Source organism: Myotis lucifugus, unplaced genomic scaffold (assembly GCF_000147115.1).
Source record: "Myotis lucifugus unplaced genomic scaffold, Myoluc2.0 scaffold_18, whole genome shotgun sequence".
Taxonomy (NCBI): Eukaryota; Metazoa; Chordata; class Mammalia; order Chiroptera; family Vespertilionidae; genus Myotis; species Myotis lucifugus.
Window position 1 is genome coordinate 10,283,533 of NW_005871066.1, and position 26,523 is coordinate 10,310,055.

Sequence of the window (26,523 nt, forward strand, 5' to 3'; positions counted from 1 at the left end):
GATCTGGCATTGGAACCCACCCAACAACACATACTCAGGATGAACTGTTGACAAAGGAGGAACAGGTGACTGCTTTCAATGTGCAAAGTAAAGATCGAGCAATTAATTCAATATTTCAGGTCAAGCTTTACTTGGATAGCCTGACTTTTTACTTACCAATTTTATTCCAATGAGTATATGAAGATTTAGCTTGAGGTATGTCTGTCTATATTTGGTTAGAAGAGGCTTTGGAGATGCTAATCATGTCTTCTAAGGGTCCTTTATATCTAATAAATGTCTGTTGGTAGCACATATTATGGAATCTGATAACAAGACTGTTTGAAGATACCTATTTCAGTCAATTCATCACCTGTGGGTGATCACTTTGTAAGTTATATAAATGTCTAATCAGGGGATTGTACACCTGAAACAAATATAATATTGTAATTGAAACAGAAAAAGAAAAAAAGAAATAAATGACAAATTCAGTAAAAAAATCATCACCTGCCCCTGGATTACTGGACAAAGACAGACACTGAATGCACTGAATGTGTGCCATGCAGCCAAGCAATCTTTAAAATAACAAAATCTTATTTTTATTTTTTTTTACAGAAATTCAGGTATTCCAACAAATTTCTTTACATTTCCTGGACCTTAAAAAATTACACACAACTTTTGGACGCAATACAATGGAACAGAATGAGAAAGGGAGTCACTTTATTTTTTAAAAAAAGATAAAAACATACTTCTTATACGTAACATTTAGTGATTTACACGTGTATTACCTATGTACAAATGGTACATCATCAATGACTGATTTTCAGAGCACTGTGGTATGTATGCTAAATTACACTTAGGCTTTATGGAAAAAAAGTTTAAAAAAACATTTGCATGTGGATAGAAAACACTTTTTCAATTTTGTAAACACCACTATTAGTGATGAGAAACTCCCAATGGAATCTGTAATTTACATGGGTTAGAGAGAGCCAATACCTTTTACTTTATTGCAGATAGAGAGGTACTTCCCTTTAAATAAAAGATGAATTCTTGAAAAGTTGTGTGTAATTAAGTTTATTAAGTAGGGTGTTTTGAATGCATTTGGAGAGCTAATAGTTAAAACAAAAGTAACTCCCAGAATGGCTACTTTACAGATAAAAAGTATTCCCTAAATTTAGCTCTTTAGAAAATCCATATCTTTGTGAATTGGGTTTCACTGATTGGAGCATACTTGTAACATACTCTTAGCCATTTGAAACATAATCTTGTTTATGGTGAAAAGATGGCTACTGCCAGAAATATTTGTCAAAAATACGGGTGTGGCCCTAATAGAGAGAAGAGAAATCAATTGTGATTTGTATCACTTCTTGTATCATCCTCCATCGCTGCTCCAGTGACATATGCCAATTTTATCTTAATTTTGAGTCTAAAGATGAAGGCATGTTTTCTGCTCAGGTACAGAATATGGTTTGGCTTACACTGATTATCCCTGCATGTACATTTTAGCTTGTGATCATTCTCAAGCAATTGACTACTTCATTATTAAATATTTTTCTGTTGTTGCACTTGGCAGGCTACATGGTGAGGGTGCTGGTGGGGGAAACCTGGGAGCAAAAGATTGTTGAAGACAACTGATCAGTTGTAACTATCTTCAGATGCCAACCAACTGAAAAAATTGAGTATTTTTGAAACCAACGTTAGTAAACAAAAAGGCAATTTACTCCTACCCAGTTTCTTTGATCTGTATAAGTATATATTCATTTATTTCTAAGGCTATTAAATTATTATTTATTTATTTAGTACCACTTACTATCATTTAGAAATAGGTTTAATGGAATGATTTGTTTGTTTTTAAAACAAAAATGAGTGTGTCAGTAAGGGAAAGAAAGGAGATGGATTTCTCATGACATGTGTGGGAAAGAAATAGGAAAAAAAAGGAGGAGATATTTCATATGCCTATTTAGAAAGTATGTTAAATTCTTATGGATATACTAGGAAGAATTAGAAAAAGTATTTATCTGATAGCAGCCTCTATATTATATGTGAGCATCGAAGGTGAAAATGAGCTTTCTACATTTTTCAGAGTTCCTTGATGCTGTTTCCTGAAAGGTGGGAAATTTACTATGTTTCTCGGGAACCTGTGATGTGGATGTACTTCCTGTAATATACAGCTGGATGGAGTCATAGTATACGTCAGAAACACTTTCTCAGTAATAACTCGTACAGACATTAAACTGAACACAGACTCGGTAAAAACTCTGAAGCATTACATCTCTTAACTGAGTGATTGTTCCTAATTACACAGTGGAATAAATGAACAGCAGAGATGGGGGAGCCAAAGGTCATGGCCCCTATGAAGATATTCAGAGGCATTTTCTAAGATGCTTCCTCAATAAATGATGCTTGATTAGTCTCTTGGCTACTGAGATAGAAATACTTTAGGATTGACTGCCTTTTTAAATATAATGTTAAAAGATTAAAGCTTTTTGTTTTCAGTTTGATTAAAAAAGGACAGTTTACAAACCTCAGTACATATATATTTAACATGTTAATTCTAGCATGTTTATATTCCTCTTTCTTGAAATATTTCCTGAATATGATTTCTTATGAATGTAATTTCTGGTGAATGTTATCTGATCTTATACAATGATAGTTTCCTATGAGCTGGTGTTTAATCCATAATCACATCTCCTTTTAGAAAATCACTACCATCTCTGATCTGATTTGACAAAGTGGGTGTTTCACTCTTGTTCATATCCATCTCCATATCCAATCTCTCCCAAGTGTCTTCTTTCTTGATGTTGATGTACAAAAGCTGTTATTCGATTTGTTTAGCTTGTGCTCATTCTAGAGAATATTGGCTTAGCAGAACTGCAGGTGGGTGGTGGGGAAGAGAAAGAGAAAAGAAAAAGAGCGTCATTTTTGAGCAAGATTTTTGTGCATATTTATCACAGAAAAACCACACTAACAAATGGTTCAAGTGCATTTGTCATCAAAGAAGACTGAAGAGGTTTCTGTTCATTAAACAAACAGCATAGTGTTCTAGCAAGCACTTCCCTCTTCCTCCCATAGCCCAGACATGTGTATTCCCTACATCTGCGTGAAGATTACAGGCTGCTTTGAAGGAGCAAGGAAGAATGGGAAATGATCCCAAGCATCACCGATTTATTTATTTATTTATTGCCTGACATAAAAAAATGTCTCATTTGAGTGTTTTCCTTTTTCCTCCAAGTTTCATTTATTTATCATACAATCAACATTATAACATTGAGGAAAGAAATGATTATAAAGATAAATCATTCATAATCCAATCACATTGAGATACCAACGATTTTACTTCCATTCCTTATCTAAGTGTGCACTTATTTTATATAGTTGGAATCATGGTATAGGTGACACTGTTAACATTATATTTAAAACAATTTTCTACATTTCCACTCTCTGCATCATCAGCGTCAATTTTTTAATGGCTGCATAATATTCCATTCCATTCTCATTTCTTTTCATTGCACGATCAATCTTCCATTCTCACTATTTCACCATTGTCAGATATGTAGGTAGTTTCATTTTTAAAAAAATTATTGTCAATAATGCGTATCTTTGCATATAAAGTTCTATTTTTTGTTCTTTTACATTCTTTCAATTTAAAAATTTTTAATCCTCAGATGAGGGTATATTTTTAAATTTTATTTTAGAGAGGGAGGAACAGAGAGATAGATGATAGAAAGATAGATAGATAGATAGATAGATAGATAGATAGATAGATAGAAACATTGATCAGTTGCTTCCCATAAGTGCCCCGACTGGGATTGAACCCTCATCCTGGGTTTGTGCTCTGACCGGAATTGAACCTACCACCTTTTGGCATTGGGGATGATATTCCAACCAACTGGGACAAAGGGAAATGGACCTTGGAAACTCAGGGTTTGATTCCAAAGAAATAAAGTTTTCTATAATACCTCCTTCTCCCCATGTGATTCTCAGAAAATCCCTTTTCTTGTGACATTGCAAGAAGATCACTTCCTATCACATGATCTCACTCATTTATGGAATATAATGAACAACATAAACTGATAAACAAAAACAGATCCAGAGACAGAGAAGCATCGATCAGACCATCAAACCTTAGAGGGAAGGTAGGGGAGGGTGGGGGTAAGGGGGAGAGATCAACCAAAGGACTTATATGCAAGCATATAGGCCTAACCCAGTGGTTCTCAATCTTCCTAATGCCGCTGCCCTTTAATACAGTTCCTCATGTTGTGGTGACCCCCAACCATAAAATTATTTTCGTTGCTACTTCATAACTGTAATTTTGCTACTGTTATGAATCGTAACGTAAATATTTGATATGCAGGATGTATTTTCATTGTTACAAATTGAACATAATTAAAGCATAGTGATTAATCACAAAAACAATATGTAATTATATATGTGTTTTCCGATGGTCTTAGGCGACCCCTGTGAAAGGGTCGTTCGACCCCCAAAGGGGTCGTGACCCACAGGTTGAGAACCGCTGGCCTAACCAATGGACACAGACAACAGGGGGGTAAGGGCATGAGTGGGGGGATGGGGGGTAATGTGGGGATAAGGACACATATATAATAACTTAATCAATAATAAAAAAAGAAGACCACTTCCACCAGCAACAGGTGAGGACAAAGAGGGCTCCCCACTGATAACACTACCAGTCTCAATGCAGTTTCTTCTTTAAATCCTAGTTGTAGGGCTTCTATTCAGCTAGATTTCTGAGTGATTGTTGTTCTGTAGTTGAGTTGTAATTTTGATGTGGTTGTGGGAGGATGCAAGTACCGAGTTTACCTACACTGCCATCTTGACTGGATATCCTCAACCTTTCCTTCTTCTTCTTTTCTTTTTAATATTTTTATTGATTTCAGACAGGAAGGAAGAGGGAGAGAGAGAAACATCAACAATGAGAGAGAATTATTGATAGGCTGCCTCCTGCACACTCCTGGGGCATGTAACCTTGACCGGAATTAAACCTGGGACCCTTTAGTCCGCAGGCCAAACCAGCTAGGGCAACCCTTCCTTCTTAAAGCTCTCTTCATTGTCCCATTGTTAACATTGGGACTATACTGCCCACACATCATGTCAGTCTTGGGCAGGAAGTTGAGGAGTGAACGGAAAAATAAGAGAGTGAAGTCAGTGAAGCAGGCCTGGATTGGGTGAGGTCAGTGAGGCTCCAGGGTACAAGGTTTAAGAAGGTGCTCACTGTCGGGGTTGTGCAAATGTAGGGTGAGTGCCTTCTTAGAAATATCAGGGGGAACACTTTGTCTCGGTACCTCATTGGCCTCATCCTGGTCCCAGTCCTGCTGGTGCACACAGGCTGCTCATCATAAAGTCTCCTAGGAATGTTTGGTTGAGTTTGAGTTACTTAGACACTGCTACCACTGTGGTTTTTTTGTTTCCTAGTGCATGACACCACTATGCAATAGGAGCTCCAAGGTATGTGAGAATTCTGCAGACCAAGGCTGGCTAAAAATAACCAACATATTTGTTCCAGCAGTGATCAGAACACAAACACTCCCCACACAATCTCAGGAAAACACTTTGCTGTGGGGAGTAAAATTAGAATGCCGCTACAATTACTTAAATGGCAGGCACAATGGGGAATTCTCCACCTGAAGCAGTGGTTCTCAACCTTCTGGCCCTTTAAATACAGTTCCTCATGTTGTGACCCAACCATAAAATTATTTTCGTTGTTACTTCATAACTGTAATGTTGCTACGGTTATGAATCGTAATGTAAATATCTGATATGCAGGATGGTCTTAGGCGACCCCTGTGAAAGGGTCGTTCGACCGCCAAAGGGGTCGCGACCCACAGGTTGAGAACCGCTGAAGGCTTGGAAAAGATTAGCCCTTCAAGTGAAACCAGTAGGTGAAAGAGGACAAAAGGCAGGGTTTTCCTCTGCAGATGTTGCCATTACTCCTCCAGTCTAATGACTACGAGACACAAAGGCAGTTTGAGAATCTAGTGGGAGCATTAGTGTGGTTACACTGTGATCTTCGCTTTGTAAAACATTCTGCTCCCCTGCCCCCGCCCCCCCCCCCAAATTTAGCTTAACATTTCCCATGCACCATGGATATTGCATCGTTCAGGGGAGGCAATTTAAAAGATGTCATATTCTTCCATGTTTGTACAGAGCAGGACGGGATAAAAAGTCATTTGGTGATGCTTTAGATCTTTGTTCAATCAGGTTTGTCCTTGTAACACGTCATGGGCTCTGACTTGCCTATGTTCCAATTCCATGGGGATCTTTGCAAATCCCTTTGAAGCTGTCATTTGAACCACTGTGCATGAGAGCAGCATTTATAATGGCCACCTTGTCTTGACTATGTAAATGGTTTGTTGTTGAATTTTCTATGTGTTCGCAGACTCTGAAAGGTCTCCTGGGTCAGCTTCTGCTGGTTGTTTCTATCTGACCTATTCAGTTAGGGCCTGGAGTCTCCAAGGTCATGATAGCTGGGAGGCAGGTATGGTCTCAGTGGAAAAAGTATTTGGTGGGAATATCAGACTTTTAGCAGAATGGCTTACAAGATCTTTGTTGTGGAAGTAAAATAAATAAGCCAGAGAAAGACAAATACCACATGATTTCACTTATCTGTGTAATCTAAAGAATAATATAAATGAACAAACAAAACAGAAACAGACTCATAGATACAGAGAACAGACTGATAGTTGCCATTGGGGAGAGGGATTGGGAGACTGGGCGAAAAAGGTGAAGAAATTGAGAAGTACATGTTAGTATGCACAAAATAGCCACAGGTACAGCATAGAAAATATGGTCAATAATATTGTATTAACTATGTATGGTGTCAGGTGGGTACTGGCAATATTGAGGGCAACACTTTGTGAAGTATATGATTGTCTATGCTGTACACCTGAAACCAATACAAAAAAATTCTGAATGTAAACTGTAATTGAAAAAAAAATTAAAAAATGAGTATAGGAAGAATTCCAGGCCATTTTTCCCCCTCATTGGCTGTATAGGCTTAGTCATTTTATCCTATTCTCTTGTTTCAGAATGCACCCACCTCTCACAGGGCCTTCTGACACCCTTTATATCTGGGAGATTGAATACAGTGCCTTGGAAATAATATCCCACCATCTACATCCGGATGTGTCCTGCAGTGGGCGTGACAGGTTAAAGATGGCTGAATGATTCTTTTCCATTCTTCCCATTGACAAGTAGGGTCTATGTTCCCTACCTGGGTGCTAAGCGTATAGGCAGTTTATTTTTTATTGTGGTAAAAATCACATAAAGTAAGATTTATTATCTTAACCATTTTAAAAAATATACACTTGTATTGATTTCAGAGAGGAAGGGAGATGGAGAGACAGAAACATCAATGATGAGAGAGAGTCATTGATCGGCTGCCTCCTGCATGCCACCATTGGGGATTGAGCCCGCAACCCAGGCATGTGCCCTGACCTGGAATTGAACCGAGACCTCTTGGTTCATAGGTCGATGCTCTTTCTGTTTGATTTGTTGTTTAGGGGGCTCAACCACTGAGCAACGTTGGCTAAGCTGATCTTCACCATTTTTAAGTGTTCAGTTCAGTAGTGGTAAATATATGTACATTGTTGTGGAACCGATCTCTAGAACTTTTCCATCTTGCAAGTGTGAAACTCTACAGCCACTAAACAACACTCCTCCTTCCCCCCTCCCTCATCCCTTAGTATCCCCCATTTTGCTTTCTCTTTCTATGAATTTGATGACTTTAGATAGCTCCTATATGTGGAATCATACAGTGTCTTTTTGTGACTGGCATATTTCACTTAGCAGATAACATACTCAAAGTTCATTCATGTAGCATGTAACAAGATTCTTTTCTTTTCAGACTGAATAATATTCCATTGAATGGCTATAACATTATATTTTTTTAAATATATTTTATTGATTTTTTACAGAGAGGAAGGGAGAGAGATAGAGAGTCAGAAACATCGACGAGAGAGAAACATTGATCAGCTGCCTCCTGCACATCCCCCACTGGGGGATGTGTCCTCAACCCAGGTACATGCCCTTGACCGGAGTCGAACCTGGGACCCTTCAGTCCGCAGGCCGACGCTCTATCCACTGAGCCAAACCGGTTCGGCTATAACATTATATTTATCCAGTCATCTATCAATGGACACTTGGGTTGCTTCTACCTCTTAGCTGTTGTGAGTAGTGCTGTTATGAACATAGGTGTGCAAATATCTCTTTGAGACCCTGCTTTCATTCTTTGGGATAGATATCCAGAAGTGGAATTGCTGGATCATATAGTAGTTTCACTTTTAATTTTTTTGAGGAAAATGTCCATAATGTTTTCTATTGCACCATTTTTATACTAACACTAACAGTGCACAAGGGTTCAGATTTCTTCACATCTCTCCACCACTTGTTAATTTTTTTCTTATTGCTTATTTGGAATACACACTTCAAATAACTCTCCAGGGTTTTGTAGGCACCAAGGATGACATCCAAGTGCTGGAAATACAATTTCATTTGAGAAAAGCCTTTGGCTGGAAAAAGAAGGTAAGGTGCCAACAGACTTAACCCTGGGGGAAGATTGTTGTTTTATGGATGTGGTCATACATCAGTCAAATCATGAACCCAGTAAGGACATTTCTGGAAAGCTTAGAAATCAGCTGTGGTCCTAGTTCCCCATAAACTTATTTGCTGGGATTTTAAGGTTTCTCTGTGATGATGATAATAGCAACCTTAATGCCTCAATTAAGAAATTGAATAAAGAAATTTCATATAGCCACTTAAAATGAATGTGGATCTGTATAAAATGAGTGGCATCCATGACATAGTAAATGAAAAAAGCAGGTTATTAAATAGCATGTAGAGTGTGATCCCATTGTTAAAAATGAAATATATTCATATGTACATAGAAAAAACATGGATGGATCTACCTCATAATATGCAATTGAACTCTGAATAACAGATTTAGAATGTCACTTTCTGTATTACTTGATTGATTGATTTTTTCCCCCTCTTCTTTCCCAGTGAAATGAGTATGCATTAGTTTAATAATTAGAAGAAATGTGCTATCATCATTTTGAAAAATTAAGTGCCTTGGAAAGAAAATGAAATTAAATATTCTACAATCGTCAACATCTTCATGGATTTGTGTTTGTATCTCTGCGATTGTGATTAGGAGATAGTCTGAAGACTGAGCACACCAAAGGGATATCCCTGTGGGTATTTCTAAGCATACCTTTTGCCACCTGCATAGATACTCAATGCATTCCTTAATACATCACACCATACACTTTAGTTGAACGAATAAACACTGAAAAGTGAGACTGACAAGCAAAAAATTGCAAAAGATGAACAGTTTCATAAGGACTGAAAGAAGCCATAACAATGAAAAACAATAACTTCCAATTTCTTCTTCTTAGATTTGGATTAACTTGTGTTCAAGGTGATTCAATGGATCCTAGAATCAAGGCAGAGCAGGGCAGGGCTAAGTCACTGTGAGCAAAGTCCCCAAAAGGTGTTTCCCATCAGCTTGTCTACACCATCTCTCTCCTCTTCACCATTGTTGCCTTTGGTGGCTGTCACAGGTAGGAGGGCTGAACGATGCTTCCCCAGAGCACACACCATTGCTTTTTTGTCCGTTGCTTGTTCACAGTAATAGGACATTCCTCCACAGATACGGAACAGATGACTGGTTCTTAGACAGGTTTCCCAACCTCCAACCTGGCTTTGATGACTTTAACCACGATTCAGGGGGATCGCTCTTGGTCCATACAAGACAATGCCAATTCAGGGACCATTCCAAATTTAGCAATTGGATGTCACTCATACGAGAGGAAAGTTGGGATGCAAGAAGACAAGGCACCCAGATTAACAGGAAGGCTGAACAGATTTGTCCTGACAGCTGCAGTAGGTGCCTCAGTAGCCATGTGACAAATAGGAATGATCTAGCATTGGTTATTAAAAGAAAATCAAACAAACATTCAGTGATCACCTCCTCTGGTCCTCAGCAGGCAGGGTGTGAGGCAAACAGGGGCACTGCTGGTGACCTTCTGGCATCACAGCCCGTCTGTTCTCATCCCCCTGAGAGGCAGAGAAGCTCCAGCAGCAACCCCATAGGCCTTCTTGGGAGCCACATTCAACCTGGATGTCAGGTAAACAAACAGACTAAAGAACAAAACACAAAGGCGGTCCGGTCCTCAACCTAAACCTGGTTGGCTGCTGAAGGTGTTTTGGCAGAGCCTGGCTTCCCTGTTGTTCCTTCTGTAGCCTCTGGCCTGAATTCCTTTCCTTCCTGCTAGCAGCTTATTCCAGCTCTGGCACAAAGGTTTTATCAGGCAAATGTTTAGATCCCACAGAGGAGGAGGGACTGACTGTTCATTCTAAAGGTACAAACACAGTCAATTTAGGGGCTTATTTTCAGCCCCTACATGTGAATATCAAGCCAGGAGCTTTGGAGCATGGCTTTTGGACAATTTTTTCCTTGAGATCCATAGGGAGCTGAAATGGGGGGAAGAGAGGGATGGAGAACAAATTAAAAAGATGAGCAGGTCTAACGGCCTGGTGACTACTTAGCCCAGTGGTCGGCAAACCGTGGCTCGCGAGCCACATGCGGCTCTTTGGCTCCTTGAGTGTGGCTCTTCCACAAAATACCACGTGCGGGCGCGCACGGACAGTGCGATTGAAACTTCGTGGCCCATGCGCAGAAGTCGGTTTTCGGAAAGGAGATGGACGAAACAAGTATACAAGACGAGTGTGGATGGGAGAGTTGGAAGGGGTCGACCTCAGCGAACGTACCTGAATCAGATTGAGGACGTTTTTAGCAAAGGCCAGCTTAGGAGTACCCTAATTAAGTTAATAACAATGTACCTATCTATATAGTTTAAGCTTAAAAAATTTGGCTCTCCAAAGAAATTGGAGTGCCCCCTGGTGGCTGCTAACCTGGTGCGCTTGAGAAACCACAGGGAGAACAATGGAGAACTGTCAGCTTCTGATGACAGATACATACTCAAATGATTCTTAAAACACCGCGCCTCTTCCCGGATAAAACACGCAAGTCCTTTACTCCCAGTATCTATCTCCAGGGAACGTGAGTTGGAGCTGTGCCCCTCATCTTCTGCCTCAGTGACACATGACACACCGATTTCCCAAGTACAAACCACAGCTTTTAAACCCGTTAGATCACAGCGGCACCCACCTTCCCTCCAATCATTTAGGCTCAGAGAACCGGCTTCATTTTCAGTAATCAGCAAGGAAAAGCTCCCTGATTCTTTACTCTACTAGGTCTGCTTCTATTTTTAACGGCCTGTCTGCCAAAGCACTAGCGGGCTAAAAATAGTCTTACTGTAATACAATTCATCATGCACTCAGCTGCCAGGAGGAGGCTCAATCTAAGCTTCATCCAAGATGAAATACCTTTGAGAAAACACAGTATCTAATGTCGCCATGTATTAATATCTTTTTTTTAGAGTCCTGGAAATGAACCCTTTGCTACAGACCTGGGGAATGAGAGAACTTGAGTCAGAAGGTTGCGAAAAGAGATTTCCGGAAAACTATCTTGCCATAGTTTTGGCCATGGTTATAAAAGGCATAAGGAGCTCTTTTTCCTAATTTCAAACTCCCGTGGTCCCTCTTTGCTTTTCAATCTTAATTCTCTGCTTCAACTTGATTTAGGTGAACTGGGTCATCTTGTAAAATTGGAGTTGCCAGATTTAGCAAGTAAAACTATAGGATGCCTAGTTAAAGTTGTGATAAACATTGAATGGTTTATTTGTATAAGTATGTCCCCAATGGTCTGCCTAGGATTTTCCTGGTTTTACCACTGAGAGTTGTGTGTTCAGGAACGCACGCCTTCAGTCCCAGGAAATGAAGGCAATTAGTTACTCTAAACACAACACAAACCATAACCCCATCTTGAAGATTTATGATGCAATAACCTATGGGAGAGAAACATTTAAATAACATAATAGTATTCTTGAGATGTAATTTACTTACTATAAAATAGTGTAAAATTCATGGATTTTTAGCATATTAATAGAGTTGTGCTACAGAATATTTTCATCACCATAAAAACCCCAACTTCTCTATTCTCCCCCTCCTGGAAATACTAATCTACATTCTGTCTTTCTGGACTTGCCTACTCATGACATTTCATATAAATGAAGCCTTGCAAGATGTGGCCCTTTGTGACTAGTGTCTTTTAGTTGGCACAATGTTTTCAAGGTTCATCCATGTTGTAGCATGAATCAGTGCTTCATTCCTTTTTATTGCCGTTGTATGGGTATACCACATTTTTAAAATTCATTCTTTAGCTGATAGTTATTTGAGTTGTTTCCATCCTTTGGCTATTATGAATAATGCTGCTCTAAACATTTTTTTGTGTAAGTTTTTGTGTGGAGATATATTTTCATTTCTCTTGAGTATATACCTAGGAGTAGAATTGCTGGGTTATATGGTAACTCTATCTTTTTGAGAAAGAAATATTGATGTGAGAGAGACACATCCATTGGTTGCCTCCCACATGCACCCCGACTGGGATGCAGGGATCTAACCTGCAACCCAGGCAGGTGCCATTGACCGGGACCATGACCCTTTGATGCTCAGACTGATGCCCTAACCACTGAGAACAGTGGCCAGGGCAAAAATGATTATTTACATTTTTTTGGAGATGACATTTCTGACTTTCAGAAATTAATGTAAATTCAGGAAACAAGATCCCATATGAACTCTGGACAGCTGATCAGCTTTACCTATGGTGCTTTGTCTTTAAACTGTGTGACAGACAGTACAGTATTTCAGACATATGCAAGACTGTTTCCTGAACATTAAAATGTATGAAAGAAGCAGAAATAAATTATTTTTCTAATAAAAAACAACTTTTTTGCCTATTTTTAAATTGGGTCACTTGTCTTTTTATTGTTGAGTTTTAAGAGTTCTTTATATATTTTGGAAATAAGTCCCTTATCAGGTATATAATTTGCAAATATTTTTCCCATTCTGTGGATTGTCTAAAAAGCTCTTTTGAATCCAGTGTTCCCCAAATGTTAAAACAAATGATTCCAGGGAGAATGGGAAGGGGAAAGTTTTGTAAATACAGAGGGTGTTCCTCTATCTCTAGCCTTTGGTGCCTGTGGGACACACAGTGATGACTGGTAAATATCTGAAATAAAGATTGACCGAAACACCAATCAGAAAGAATGTATGCACACCTATGTTCACAGCAACACAATTTACAATAGCTAAGATCTGGAAACAGCCCAAGTGCCCACCAGTAGATGAGTGGGTAGAAAAGCTGTGGTACATTTATACCATGGAATACTAGGCAGCAGTAAAAAAGAAAGATCTCTTACCCTTTGAGACAGCATGGAGGGACCTGGAGAGTATCAAGCTAAGTGAAATAAGTCAGTCAGAGAAAGACAAGTATCACATGACTTCACTCATATGTGGAATCTAATTAACAAAATAAACTAATGAATGGAGTGGATCCAGAGCCATGGAGCCATGGAACAGAGTACAGAATCTCGGAGGGAAGGTGAGGGAGGGAGGGTGAGTGGGTGGGAGGTAATCAACCAAACACCTTGTATGCATATAAGCATAACCCATGGACGCAGACAGTGGGGAGGTGAGGGCCTGGGGCAGGGTATGGGGGTGGGCTGGAGGGGATCAATGGAGGAAAAAAAGGGGACATATGTAATACTTTCAATAATAAAGATTAAAAGAAAAAGATTGAATCAGTAGCTGACTAAACTGGGGATCCTCCTGCCTCTCTTTATTGTGGGTATGGAGTTTGATGTTTTTCTTTATCATGTAATTTAAAGAATTCTTAAAGGCTTTTTGAGGTCTGAAAAAAAATCTCCATCGGCTACTTACAGGCAACATTTCCATCACCATTAACCATGCATAAGGCTTTGAAGGTCTAGGTTAAAATGAGCTATATTATCTGGGATCATCTGAGGGCTATTATCAGTCAGTTGATATTTTACCATGAGTCAATTCCCCCAGATGGGTTCTCATGACTTGCCAGGACTCAGGAATAGTCAATTTGGAAGGACTCAGGCCAGGGAATGCAGAGCTGGCTTAGGTCTGGTGGGCTGGAGGGAGGGTGACCCACAGTGTGGTGATCTGGGGGTGCATTTGCAGGAGGCATTGACAAGGGAGTCAAAGAAAGGACCAAGGAAGAGCATCAGAGACAAATTTTGATGTACAATTGTGCCTGGGCCTGCCCTGTATATGGGTAATGAGCACTTCACCTTATAAACAGATAATTCATGTAAAATTATTCTCTGCAAGAACCATTAAACTACAGGGTTTTAATGTGGGATTAGGGGCAATGAATGGCCCTGAATTAACATGTTTATACCGTGACTCTGAGAGCCTCTTGAAACCCAACTCATTTGAACTTAAGAAAGAATTACCTTAGTGTAAAAAGGCTTCCTTTTAGGCACTAAAATGTTGTCAGCAGAAAGACACTCTTAAGTTGTTTTTTTATTATATATTTTTATTGATTTCGGAGAGGAAGGGAGAGGGAGAGAGAGATAGAAACATCAATGATGAGAGAGAATCATTGATGGGCTGCCTCCTGCACGCCTCCTACTGTGGATCGAGCCCACAACCTGGGCATGTGTCCTGACTGGGAATTGACCGTGACCACCTGGTTCATTGGTTGATACTCAACCACTGAGCCATACCGGCTGGGCAGAAGACACACACTCTTGAAAAATTTCTCCCATCTCTTTTTATATAAGTCAAATATTAATTAAAGCAAATAAATTAGATTGCAATTATGTGCAATTGTGAATTGCAGTATTAAGAGGAAATGCTCTTCAGTACAGTTAATTGGCATCAATTGTGATTTGTCCAAATTAATTTAGTAATATCCAGAGTGAGGTTAATATTTTGAATATTCTAATAATAAAGAGAATTAGAGCAATGAGATTAGAGCAGCTGCCAGCTACATCTGGATGGCATTTCTATGGGGTCCTATCACATTTCCTGGCTCACCTCCTGCTCCTCAGCATCAGTGTTCACATTAGTGAGGGAAGACCCCGGGCCAGTTTCCATTGGGAATCTCCAAATTCTGGCTTAACTGCTCACCCCTCCTCCACCCCTCCCATTGTCCCCACAAAAGCACTTAGATTTTACATTCTGAGGACAACCAGGACTAGGCTTGTAAAATGGGTATAACTAAGCGTCTTGCCAGGGGCCTTGCATCCCATTCTGAGATCTGCTCTGTGAAGGCAAACAGTGTGCAAAGGCACTTTGCTGTTAGTATCTGAAATCCCTTTGGAAATACACAGAAAAGTAAGTAAAATGTACGTGTGAGAGTGTATGAGCACATTCGTATATTGTTAAAAATCAGGATTTAAAAAATTGACATATGGTTTCATTTTTTTTCCTCAGTAGGATTGTCTGCCACTGTTTTTCTTTTGAAATAATCTTAATAACCACATATTTGACACATTCCTTTGAGGAAGATGAGTTGAAAACCAAACAATGTGACTGACAATTACACACCCACACACTTTCTCTTCTTTTGAAAAGGTTAAGCAGCCCACTGCTTCAACCTGCGCCGGCTAACAAAGGGGTCAAAACCCCCTGGTCAACTATTTGGGGCCGATCGGGCTGACGCTCAGTCAAGGGCTGTTATCTGCTCCAGTTCCACATTGGACTGGAGACCTGGGACCTTTCAGGACAGATACATCCACTCTGTCAGCAGAGTGCCTGCCTCTTCCTCACTGAGGTGAGGAAAAGACCTCACAGTTGAGACCCTTTCTTCTCTTTGGGACGTGTTTGAGGATGCCGTACCTTGTTCACACAGGTAGACTTTGGGTTCTCCAGACACCCAGATCCTACACTGCAGTCTGTTTGGATCTGCCTGGGCTGGGCATCTGGAGGAAGTCAGAGTCCGCGGGAAAACTGCCCAGAGCGTCTTTCCTCAATACATAAGCTGAAAGCTGAAAGCTCCATGGAGTCTGTTTCTTGGACCTGTGGCAGCACCGGCAATAACATCAGCTTTACCACGGATCTGCCCTTGCCACGCCTGACACAGGCGCTGTGCCAAGAACCTCCTATTATTTTCACTGTGAGACAGGTGTCACTATTCTCATTTTTCCAAGTGCAAGTGGGCTCGGAGAGCACAGGTAACTTGCTTGTGGTCACAAGGTTGGTAAGTGTCAGAGGTGGGATTTGCACTGGACACCAAGCTCCATGCTCTTAGCTACTGGCCTATGTTGCTTCTTGGTATTCAGTGCTGTCTCCTGCACTGATCTTTTACACAGAGGGGGTTCCGCAAACATTTGTTACTAAGTGAAGAAGAAGAATAACTGCTAACAGATATATGGTGCTAACTTTGTGCCAGCCAGTGATCTAGGTACTTTATGAACATATACATCCAAGAGGTAGGCACTATTTTTCTCCCCATTTTATGGATGGAGAAGGGGCAGTGTGGAGAGGACGTATAACCTGTCCAAGGCCCTAGAGTTAGCAGCTGGTGGACCTGGGATTTTACTAGAGGCAGTTTGGCAGCTCCAGAGTCTGTGATCTTGAACACTGCTCATACTACCTCTCTTGAATGAACATAAGCACATTCGAAGAATGATGGTGAGACTTGTTTTTTTTAAACTGATTTTAGAGAGAGAGGAAGGGAGAGAAACGTCGATGTGAGTGACACATTGATTGGTGCTCCCCTACCATGGATCCTGCAAGCCAGGCAGTGCCCTGACCGGGAATCAGTGCACGCCCAACCAACTGAGCCACACTGGCCAGTTGTTTTGTTTGTACAGGATTCTGTTGGTGCCAGGGTGGTTATCCTGGGTGAGGAAACTATTCTTGGAAGCTTTCCTGACCCCTGAGGCCTGCTCAACCACTTCTTCCTCTGTGTTCCAGGAGCAGCCAGTACTTCACCATTGCTTTTCTTGTCTATCTCTCCTTGGCATGTAGTAGGTGATTCAATACATGCTAGGTGAATAATTAGCTAAATGACACCCCACCCACCACTTCTTTACTGGGCAAGAAATCAGCTGAGAGGGAAAAAGGGAAGTTGAGAAATGATTTTGGAGGTGAGAAGGAGAATGATAAAGGTTGGGAAGAAAGATGAAGACGGGAATGTGGGAAAAAGATTAGGCTAAAACTAAGCATAATCCTAAGTTTAAAAAAAAGGCGATATTTTTCCCTCCCAAGCAATTCATATGTCTGCATCAGGGTGATACCTGCTCAGTAAAATATGAGAGTCTTCCTCTGCAGGGCTGCTTGCCTATCATGAATGACTGATCCCAATTTTATGGAGTTCGGTGCCTGATTCTCCCAGGGATGAAATGGAGTGAGGAACATGGCAGGAGGAGGAGAAAATGGGCTTTTTAATCAGAGAGAAATGGGTTTAAATCCTGACCCAGCCAGTGGCTCACTCTGTGAGTAGTCTGTGCTGTCACCTCGCCAATGAGGACAATGAATCCTATCCTTAGCATTGTGGTAGAACTAAATGGTAATCGAAGGCAAGTGCCAGGCATGCAGTAAGCATTCAGTAAATGTCAGTTGCCTTGCTGGCTGTACTCTGCCATCCTGACCACAAGCCACCCTCAGGCAACTCAGGACGTTTGCCAAGCAGATCCCAACAGAAGAGGGGCTAATATAAGACCCTAAACACCAGCACTTGTATTTCGGATAGCCTTTGATGTCACTGAAACAAACAGAGGTTTTAACTTTGTTGCTTTATTCGCTCTTTAAAAATGGAGGCAGGAGAGTCCATTCTGTTCCGCCAGAATGAAATTCAATACACCCATAAGAAGAAATCGAAATGTTTCCAACCAGAAGATCAACCTCTACCCATCATTTCTGCATTGTTCACTTTATAGGATTTTGAGATGAAGAGAGATAAGTCAAATGGAGGTCAAGAAAAACAACACAAAATATAATCTGGAATCAATAACACAGAACCGTTTCTATCGTTAATTTCTTTTTGGGGTGGGGATGGTGGGTGGGGGGTGGGGATCGGTCAGGGATCTAATTAGAAAAACCCCACTAAGCCAGATATGCAGGGCACGTAACAAAGCATCGCTCCAGCTCTGTGTAATTGGGCTATACACTGTCTATATCTGAGAGAGCATATGGTCGCTGACAGACACCCTATTTCTCAGCTACACAGCATCTTCCCACACATGTTCTCCTGGGCTTGGGCACTCCACACAGCTGGGCTCTTGTCCCAGCTCTGATCCAGGCCAGGGGTGTGTGTGTGTGCATGTGCGTGTACGTGTGTGTGTGTGTGTGTGTGTGTGTGTGTGTGACAGGTTTACCACTTTGACTCTCCTGTAATGAGTTTTATCTATCTGGTTGTTGTGAGGGCCAATGAGAGATATGGATAAAGCTTGAAAAGCTGGCCCCAGGGTGTGGCGGGTCCACATCTGTTCCGTTTTGGGCTCTGGGCAGTTGTATCCGGTACCCAGTCAGGGACATGGGACTCAGGCAAGACCAGCAGTTCCTACACTGGCAGCCAGGGAGCCATGACCTCCAAATCACAGAGGCCAAAGCATCAAGCCTTCTGCTGTCTTGAGCGCCCGTGAGCCCTGCATGAGTCAGGGAAAGCTAGGATCAAATGCAGCTCTATCAATGTGTGACCGTAGCCAATTGCTTATCATCTCAGAACAGCATTTTCTAATCTGAGAAATAAAATGCAGATTATCACCTACCTGAAAGGCAAACAGGGAAGACAGAGGTTGTGTTTTAACTTGCCTGGCACCTGGAGGTGGCAATAGGTGGTAGTTCCTACATTAGTTCCTTTCAAGTCCACCCCTGAAGCCCATTTTCATCTCATTTCACCTGCATTCAAGTTCAGGGATAGGGGATTCTAACCAGTACTGGTCTGTAACTCTCACAAAAGGTGAGGAGCAGGTTCTTCTGGCTGGCAGACTGTGTGGCATTTTGGGGAAGTTGTATTTGAGGTTTAAGCTCGGAGGAGTGAAACTGGGAGAGTATTTTCTACCCCAGTTCCCGACCTTTCACTCCTTGAGAGTTGAAAACAAATCGCTGGAAGACGACAGGGGAGGCCGTGCTCAGTCACGTGCCTGACCGAGCTCTCTCCAGTTGCCTGTCAGGAAGTGGTGGCACCATGAATGCAAGTCACAATGCTGTCAAGATTGATTGTCAGCCTAGCCCTTCTGCCTGCTGATCTAGTCCTCAAAGTCCAAGAATTCCCTTTCCGCAGTCAGCAGCGTCTGACCCTAGCACTCACTGCGTGCCCTGATGGAGAGAACAACCTCCAGATACCTGCCAATCAAAAGCCTGCCTGACAGACATGCTACTCAGGGAGATGGTCTCAAAGGGAAGGACTCTCTCCTCTTCCCTCAGGTTCTCTCAGGTCCACCTGTGACACCGTTAGAACACCAGGAACTTTATGCCTGGACCGTTATCTTAACTCCTCTTAGAATGACCTTCATGGAGAGGTACTCCAATGTTATGCCCGCATTTCAAGAAACAACCATGGAGAGGGAAACCAAGATGGCAGCATAGGTTAACGCAGGAGTTTGCTGCCTCGAACAACCACTTCAAAAATACAACTAAAAGACGGAACGGACATCATCCAGAACCACAGGAAGGCTGGCTGAGTGGAAGTTCTACAACTAGGAGGAAAGAGAAAAGCATACCGAGACTCAGAGGAGGCACAGTGCTGAAGTAAATACAAAGGTGCGGAGTGCATGCGGAGCGGGCTGGCGGCTGAGGGCGCGGTTGTCTGTTTCAATCGGGAGGGAGTCTCAGACTCTGAGCTCCAGATCCGGGCGAGTCTCTAGGGACCCAGACTCAAACGGGAGAAGCGGGACTGTCTGGCTTTGGTCGGAACTCAAAGGCAGCTTTCTCTCCGAGGTTTGCAGCGGTTGCTGGGACTCTGAGAGGCAGAGCCCCTGGGGACGGGACTGAGAGCAGCCATAACTGCTCACTCCGCCTGCCCTGTAGATCCCCTGGGACCTGCCCCGCCCAAGCCCTGCACAGAGGCATTTGCCGGATAGCCTCAGGCAAAGGCTAGATTAGCACCTCCCTAGAGGACAGAAGTTCTCCCACTGCAGACACAGCTGATTCTCACAGCCAGTTGGCCTGGAGGTCAAATCCCACCCAGTATTACCTACAACAATCAAGGCTTAACTACAACAAGACTGCGCACAAAGACCACTAGGGGGTGCACCAAGAAAGCATAAAAAATGCGGAGACAAAGAAACAGGACACAAATGTCAGAATTGGAGGATATAGAGCTCAAAACCACACTTTTAAGGCCTTTCAATAATTTTCTAGAAACTGCCGATAAACTTAATGAGATCTACAAGAAATCTAATGAGACCCTCGATGTTGTGATAAAGAACCAACTAGAAATTAAGCATACACTGACTGAAATAAAGAATATTATACAGACACCCAACAGCCGATGAGAGGAGCGCAAGAATCAAGTCAAAGATTTGAAATGCGAAGAAACAAAAAACATCCAACCGGAAAAGCAAAATGAAAAAAGAATCCGAAAATACGAAGATAGTGTAAGGAGCCTCTGGGACAGCTTCAAGCGTACCAACATCAGAATTATAGGGGTGCCAGAAGAAGAGAGACAGCAAGATATTGAAAACCTATTTGAAGAAATAATGACAGAAATCTTCCCCTACCTAGTGAAAGAAATAGACTTACAGGTCCAGGAAGCGCAGAGAACCCCAAACAAAAGGAATCCAAAGAGGACCACACCAAGACACATCATAATTAAAATGCCAAGAGCAAAAGACAAAGAGAGAATCTTAAAAGCAGCAAGAGAAAGAAAGTCAGTTACCTACAAGGGAATACCCATATGACTGTCAGCTGATTTCTCAACAGAAACTTTGCAGGCCAGAAGGGAGTGGCAAGAAATATTCAAAGTGATGAATACCAAGAACCTACAACCAAGAGTACTTTATCCAGCAAAGCTATCATTCAGAATTGAAGGTCAGATAAAGAGCTTCACAGATAAGGAAAAGCTAAAGGAGTTCATCACCACCAAACCAGTATTATATGAAATGCTGAAAGGTATCCTTTAAGAAGAAGAAGAAGAATAAAAAGGTAAAGATACAAATTATGAACAACAAATATGCATCTATCAACAAATGAATCTAAGAATCAAGTGAATAAATAACCTGATGTACAGAATGAACTGGTGATTGTAATAGAATCAGGGACATAGAAAGGGAATGGACTGACTATGCATGGGGGGGAAAGGGGTGTGGGAGATGCGGGAAGAGACTGGACAAAAATCGTGCACCTATGGATGAGGACAGTGGGTGGGGAGTGAGGGCGGAGGGTGGGGTGGGAACTGGGAGGAGGGGAGTTATGGGGGGAAAAAAGAGGAAAAAATGTAATAATCTGAACAATAAAGATTTAAAAAAAAAAGAAACAACCATGGACAACTCTCATTTTTATTAGTTATAAAACTGTTATCAAGGACACTGTCCATTATGTCACTCAGTGTCTTACATACAAGGGAGCTTCCTCCACAAGAAACCTATTATAGAGTGTTCCCCCGCGCCCCCCCTTCCCGAAACATTTCCTTTTTTTCCTCTGAGAAAATAGTATGTTGCTTCTTTCCCAATAATGAAGAATTGTGTAACTTCTGCCAAGAAGCTCAGAATCCAATTCGATGCTCAGCCACGGCCACTCGAGTACCTTTTTTAATTAGCATATTTGAATTGAGCTCCATTCACTGGTTCTGATTTTCTCTTTCTCTTTTATTAATAATATAGGTATTTTTGTATATATGTCCTTTATTATAAATTACATATGTGCATATATACTATACACACCATATAGTCTTTATTATAAGTGGAATCAGATCATTTTTGTGGAGATGCAACTTTGTGCCTGGATGATGACAATGCTTGCGACCCATTAGTTTACTCAAAGGGCTCATCTTTAAATAACCTTTTTAGCATCGCTATCTCTGGGACATCTCACAAACCTAATGAATCTGGGTTATAGCCTTGGACCCTCTGTGATCTTGGAAAAGTCATTTAATCTCTTAAGCCTCAGTATAATACCATTGGCCCAGTTTACCTAATAAAGTGCTACGGGGATCATGTAAAACAATAAATACCCTTTGAATTGAAGCTCTTTGAAAAGGTAAAAGAGTGGCTAAAAAATTTCCAATTTACAGCTCAGCATTGCTTGTTGAGAAAAAATGCAACTGGGAGGACTGAGGAAAAAGACAAAGTTTATAAACATCAACTTTGGTTGATGTTTTCCGAATGTCCTTCCAGATCCTTTCTCCACCCTTCTCCACCCACTTCTATGCCCCAGGGGGCTGACCCTTAGACTGCATCAATGGGGCTATTTTGTCCTATGGCTTCAGCTGACCACAGATCGGCAGGAGACTGGTGGGGGTATTTTCTTTCTTGACAGGCTACAGGCCCAATGGCAGTATTCTACTGAAGGCCACAGGTCCTGTGATGTGGCCTCTCCCACAGCCAGTTACAGAGACAGCTACACCTACACTCACATTTCTCTCCAACGTTTGGTAATCATTCTCTTAGGTAAAGGCTCCCTCTGTTGCTAACCTAGGGTGGTTTCATCATCCCTACTGGGTCTCCTTAGTCCTACCCACACTTTTGTCAATAGTTGCTTCACTAAACTCTCCTAAATTACTCTGATTGAGGGCACAACCTGGTTCCTCTTGGGGTTTGGTTGTGCCCCCAGAGGCACAACCCTCATAAAAACTCCTTGAGGTAGATGAGGTTGCTCATTTTGTAGATGAGAAAAAGATATGGTTAAATAATTTCCCAAGGTCATATACATTGTAAGTTACAGAGCTAGGTATCAAACCCAGATCAGTCTCATGCCCTTTCTATCCATCTTATGTTCTCTTAGACGGGTGAAGTATTTTTTTAGAAATTCTTTATTAGTTAAGGTATTACAAATGTGTCCTTATCCCCCCTGGGTGAAGTATTTTTGACACTACATTAGGACCTCCAGCAAAATGCTTAATGGTAGTGGTGGTAGAGGCATCTTCGCTTGTTCCTGATTTTAAAGGGAGGACTTTCCATGTTTCAATGCACCCCCATGGCTATACTAGTAAGAATGAACATTGGCTTTTTAACTTTAATATGTTATGTAGTGAGTTCTAGGCACATAATCAAGGATCCTGGTGGTGGCAGAGATTTGAAGAGAGGAAGCTGGAATTTCCATCTCCATCTCGACTGAATTGGAAATCTCCCCTGGTTACATTACCTCCCCAAAAGTCCTTTCCCTCATCTGCAGTTCAGAGTTGGATAGTTCTTCATTGGCCTGGGTTGAATCATTGTCTTCTAGTGCCTCCCTACTGGTGCTTGTATTATTATGGAGCTTACAAAAGAGCCTGTCTAGTTTTCTCTTCTTCTGGATAGACCTTAGGGCCCCATTTTAGATACATTCATGGGTCCCAACTTGTTCTTTTTTCAATGCCCCACCAAAGTTTCCTATAGCCTTGCTTTTGACTGTGGTTTCCAAGAGCTAAAATCAGCACTTGTACGCCTCAATCAAAACACCGGTAAACTGAGGAAACTCCTTCTTTACTCTAGATATTTTATCTTGACAGCCTAAGATTCCATTAGCTTTTTTCACAATATTTCTGCCCAATAACCTTGTCACTTAACTAAATTCCTTGTGTCTTTCCTCTCAATATCTCCTGATTTATGACCTCTCTGATTGTGTGGTTGAGTGTTTAGAACCATTGTCAGTTTCTTACGACCTTTGTTAAATTTCATCCTGCTATATTTATATTTAACCTGCAAAAGTCTTTGGGATTCATTTGTTTTTTCTAACTATACAATGCATCACAAATTTGATAATCTTGTTTCCCCATATGAGTCATTGTCGAGAATGTCAAACAGGACAGGGTTGAGGATAAAGACCTGAGGTCTGCTGATTTGAGGTGCTAATAGGGCAGTTATGTCTATCATGCAAATAGAAATTTGGAAATGGAGCTTGGGTGAAAAATATAGACTGAAGATTTAGATTCGAAAGTCATGGACATTTGGGAGAGGTGAGAGGTAAAATAATTGAAGTGGATAATACAGAGAAGAGAGATAATAGAGGAGAGATGACAAAGGTCAGAAATTTGGAAGGGGAAGAGAAGCTACAGAAGGCAGTGAAGGGGGATCAAAGATATAGGATGGGAACCAGGAGAGTCTGGGGTCACGGTAGCCAAGGGAGATAGTGCCAAGGAGAAAGGTCGAGTATGGTTGCAGAGAAGATGTGAGAAAAAGGGCATTGTGTGTGTGGTGTGTGTGTGTGTGTGTGTGTGTTGGGGGGGGGGGATGGTGGTGGAAGGATTAGAAACAAGATTAAATCCCAATCTAGCTCTGAATGGTGATACTGGTAACTTTTTTTACTTAACCCATGTGGTGAATAAACATCATTATTTATATGTTTTTAAATGCAGGAAATACTCATAATAATTTTTTTCTAAAGTGAATAGATAGTGTGGAAGTAGAAGTATGGGGAATAGATTATTTTAAAAAGTGAAATTGTGGAAGTAAAAAGGCAAGGGTAAGAGTAAAGCTCAAGATGTAAAGGGTGGAGTTCATGGTCCTGAGCATATGTATAGGATAAGGGGAAAACATTAATGGAGAGGACGCTTTTCAATGTGGGAAAAAGAAAGTAATTGATAGACTCTAGACTCTGGAGGGACTATAGGGGAGGATATTAAGAACTCAGGAGGCACAATAGCAACTCCAGTGTCCATTGATGGATGAATGGATAAACAAAATGTATATACCGACAACGGATGATTACCGAGCCTTAAAAAAGGAGGACATTCTGACACATGCTCCAACAGGGATGAATCTTGAGAGGAGTATGCTAAGTGAAACACACCAGTTACAAAAAGACAAATACTGTATGATTCCACGTATATGAGGTATATAGAGTAGTCAAATTCATAGAGACAGAAAGTAGAATGGCGGTTTCCAGGGTTTGGGGGACAGTAGGCTGGGGAGTTATTTAAAAAAAATAAAACAACTCAGGAAGAAAAGTAGGTTCTGGGACAGAAACAGAAATGAGGTGAAGGAATAAAAATAAGTGAAAATAAAGGAAAGACTTGAGGTGGACAGAAAGGAACTTGAAGTTGCCATTGGATGAGGAGCATCTCAGCAGAGGGTCTGGTGGGGTCCACTGAGGTTGGAGGGGTGCTGCAGGCTTGAGCAAAGAGAACGAGGTTTGGAGTTCCTTCTGGAAGGGATGTGTGTGGGACCAACAAGAAATGAATGAAGAAGGGGCCACGTGGCGAGGTATGCTCAGTGCAGGTTACCCGTAGCAGGGTGTAGTAGATGCATCACCATGTTTGAGTCTATCTAGAAAAAGAAGTGGAGAAAGCAGAAGGGTGTTGGTGGTGGTCCTGGACTCAGGCTTCTCAAGGTGGGGGTGGGGGGGAAGAAGCAGCTTGAGGTGTTGACAGTCTGAGCAGGACAGGGCAGGACACACTACTCTCTGTCTATATTTATGTTTGGGAGGGGGTCCCTGGAGGGAGCTCTGCTTTTGAGGACCAAATTGTGAGGGGGCAGAGAGGCCAGTGGTTGTTCTTTGCTGTAAGGTCTGTATTGTAAAAAAGGCTGAAGAAAATTCTTACAGATTGATTGGTTGAGGTGAAGGAAATCTGCAATGCTAGCTTTCCGGGCAAGTAAAGGGTCTTCAAGACATTTTCACACAATTTTCGTATTGACAGTGAGATATTCTGGTTTGTATTCAGCCTTCATAGCAGGAAGTAGGCTGGGACACAGCTAGACTTGGGGCAACTTATTTTAACGAGACTTTAACTGCCACAGAACTTCTATGCAGTAATGATTGCAAACCACATGTCCTATTTCTCTCCTGTAGAACCTTCGGCTATAACCCTCCTGGTTGCTCTTGTGCATAGCTTTGCTCTTTATTATTAGGGATTACATTGAGGAGGCCAGTTCTGAGAGCTCAGGAAATTCTACCAGCATTTGGGAAGGAGGAAAAAGGCTGACGTTAACACACTGAAAGGTGTTAAAAATTATAATTCTCCAGACTGCATGACAAAGAGGGTTCAGTTCCAAACTTACTGCCCCCCGGAGTGGCTGTGCTTGATTAAGAACAAATAAACTGGAAGTTGTTTGGACATCCAAAAAATGCAAGGCAGTTGGAGACTACTTCTCTGGGGGGGATTTCAGAAAGGCAGGCCAGGCAGTCTAATGGCTTCAAGATTACTCAAGGAAGTTGGGGGTTCTCCGTTTTAATTCTGACTTTCTTTTTTATAAAAATCCTCACTCAAGAATATTTTTTTTCCCATTGATTTTTTTTTTTTTTTTTTAGAGAGAGAGAGAGTGGAGGGGAGGAAGGGAAGGGAGAGATGTGAGAGAGACACATTGATCCACAAGTGCCCCAACCGGAGCCAGGGATCCAGCCTGCAACTGAGGTATGTGCCCCTGACCGGAATCAAACCTGCAACCCTTCACTCCAACCACTGAGCCAAACCGACCAGGGCTAATGTGGACATTCTGTATGATTGACTGTCTTAGTAATTGGGAGCTTATTTTTTAAATGAAATTTATTGATTTGAGAGAGAGAGAGGGA

The 26,523-nt window shown here is 41.5% G+C and overlaps 1 protein-coding gene across 1 annotated transcript in view; it reads right to left on the bottom strand.

Moving 5' to 3' along the window:
• Positions 1–2,557: 2,557 nt before the first annotated feature.
• LHFPL3 (LHFPL tetraspan subfamily member 3) overlaps positions 2,558–26,523 on the bottom strand; it is a 455,301-nt gene continuing 431,335 nt past the window's right edge. Inside the window, exon 3 of the mRNA XM_014452825.2 lies at positions 2,558–2,847. Coding sequence (XP_014308311.1) covers positions 2,819–2,847 — 29 coding nt within the window. The 3' untranslated portion in view covers positions 2,558–2,818. The remainder of the gene's footprint in view (positions 2,848–26,523) is intronic.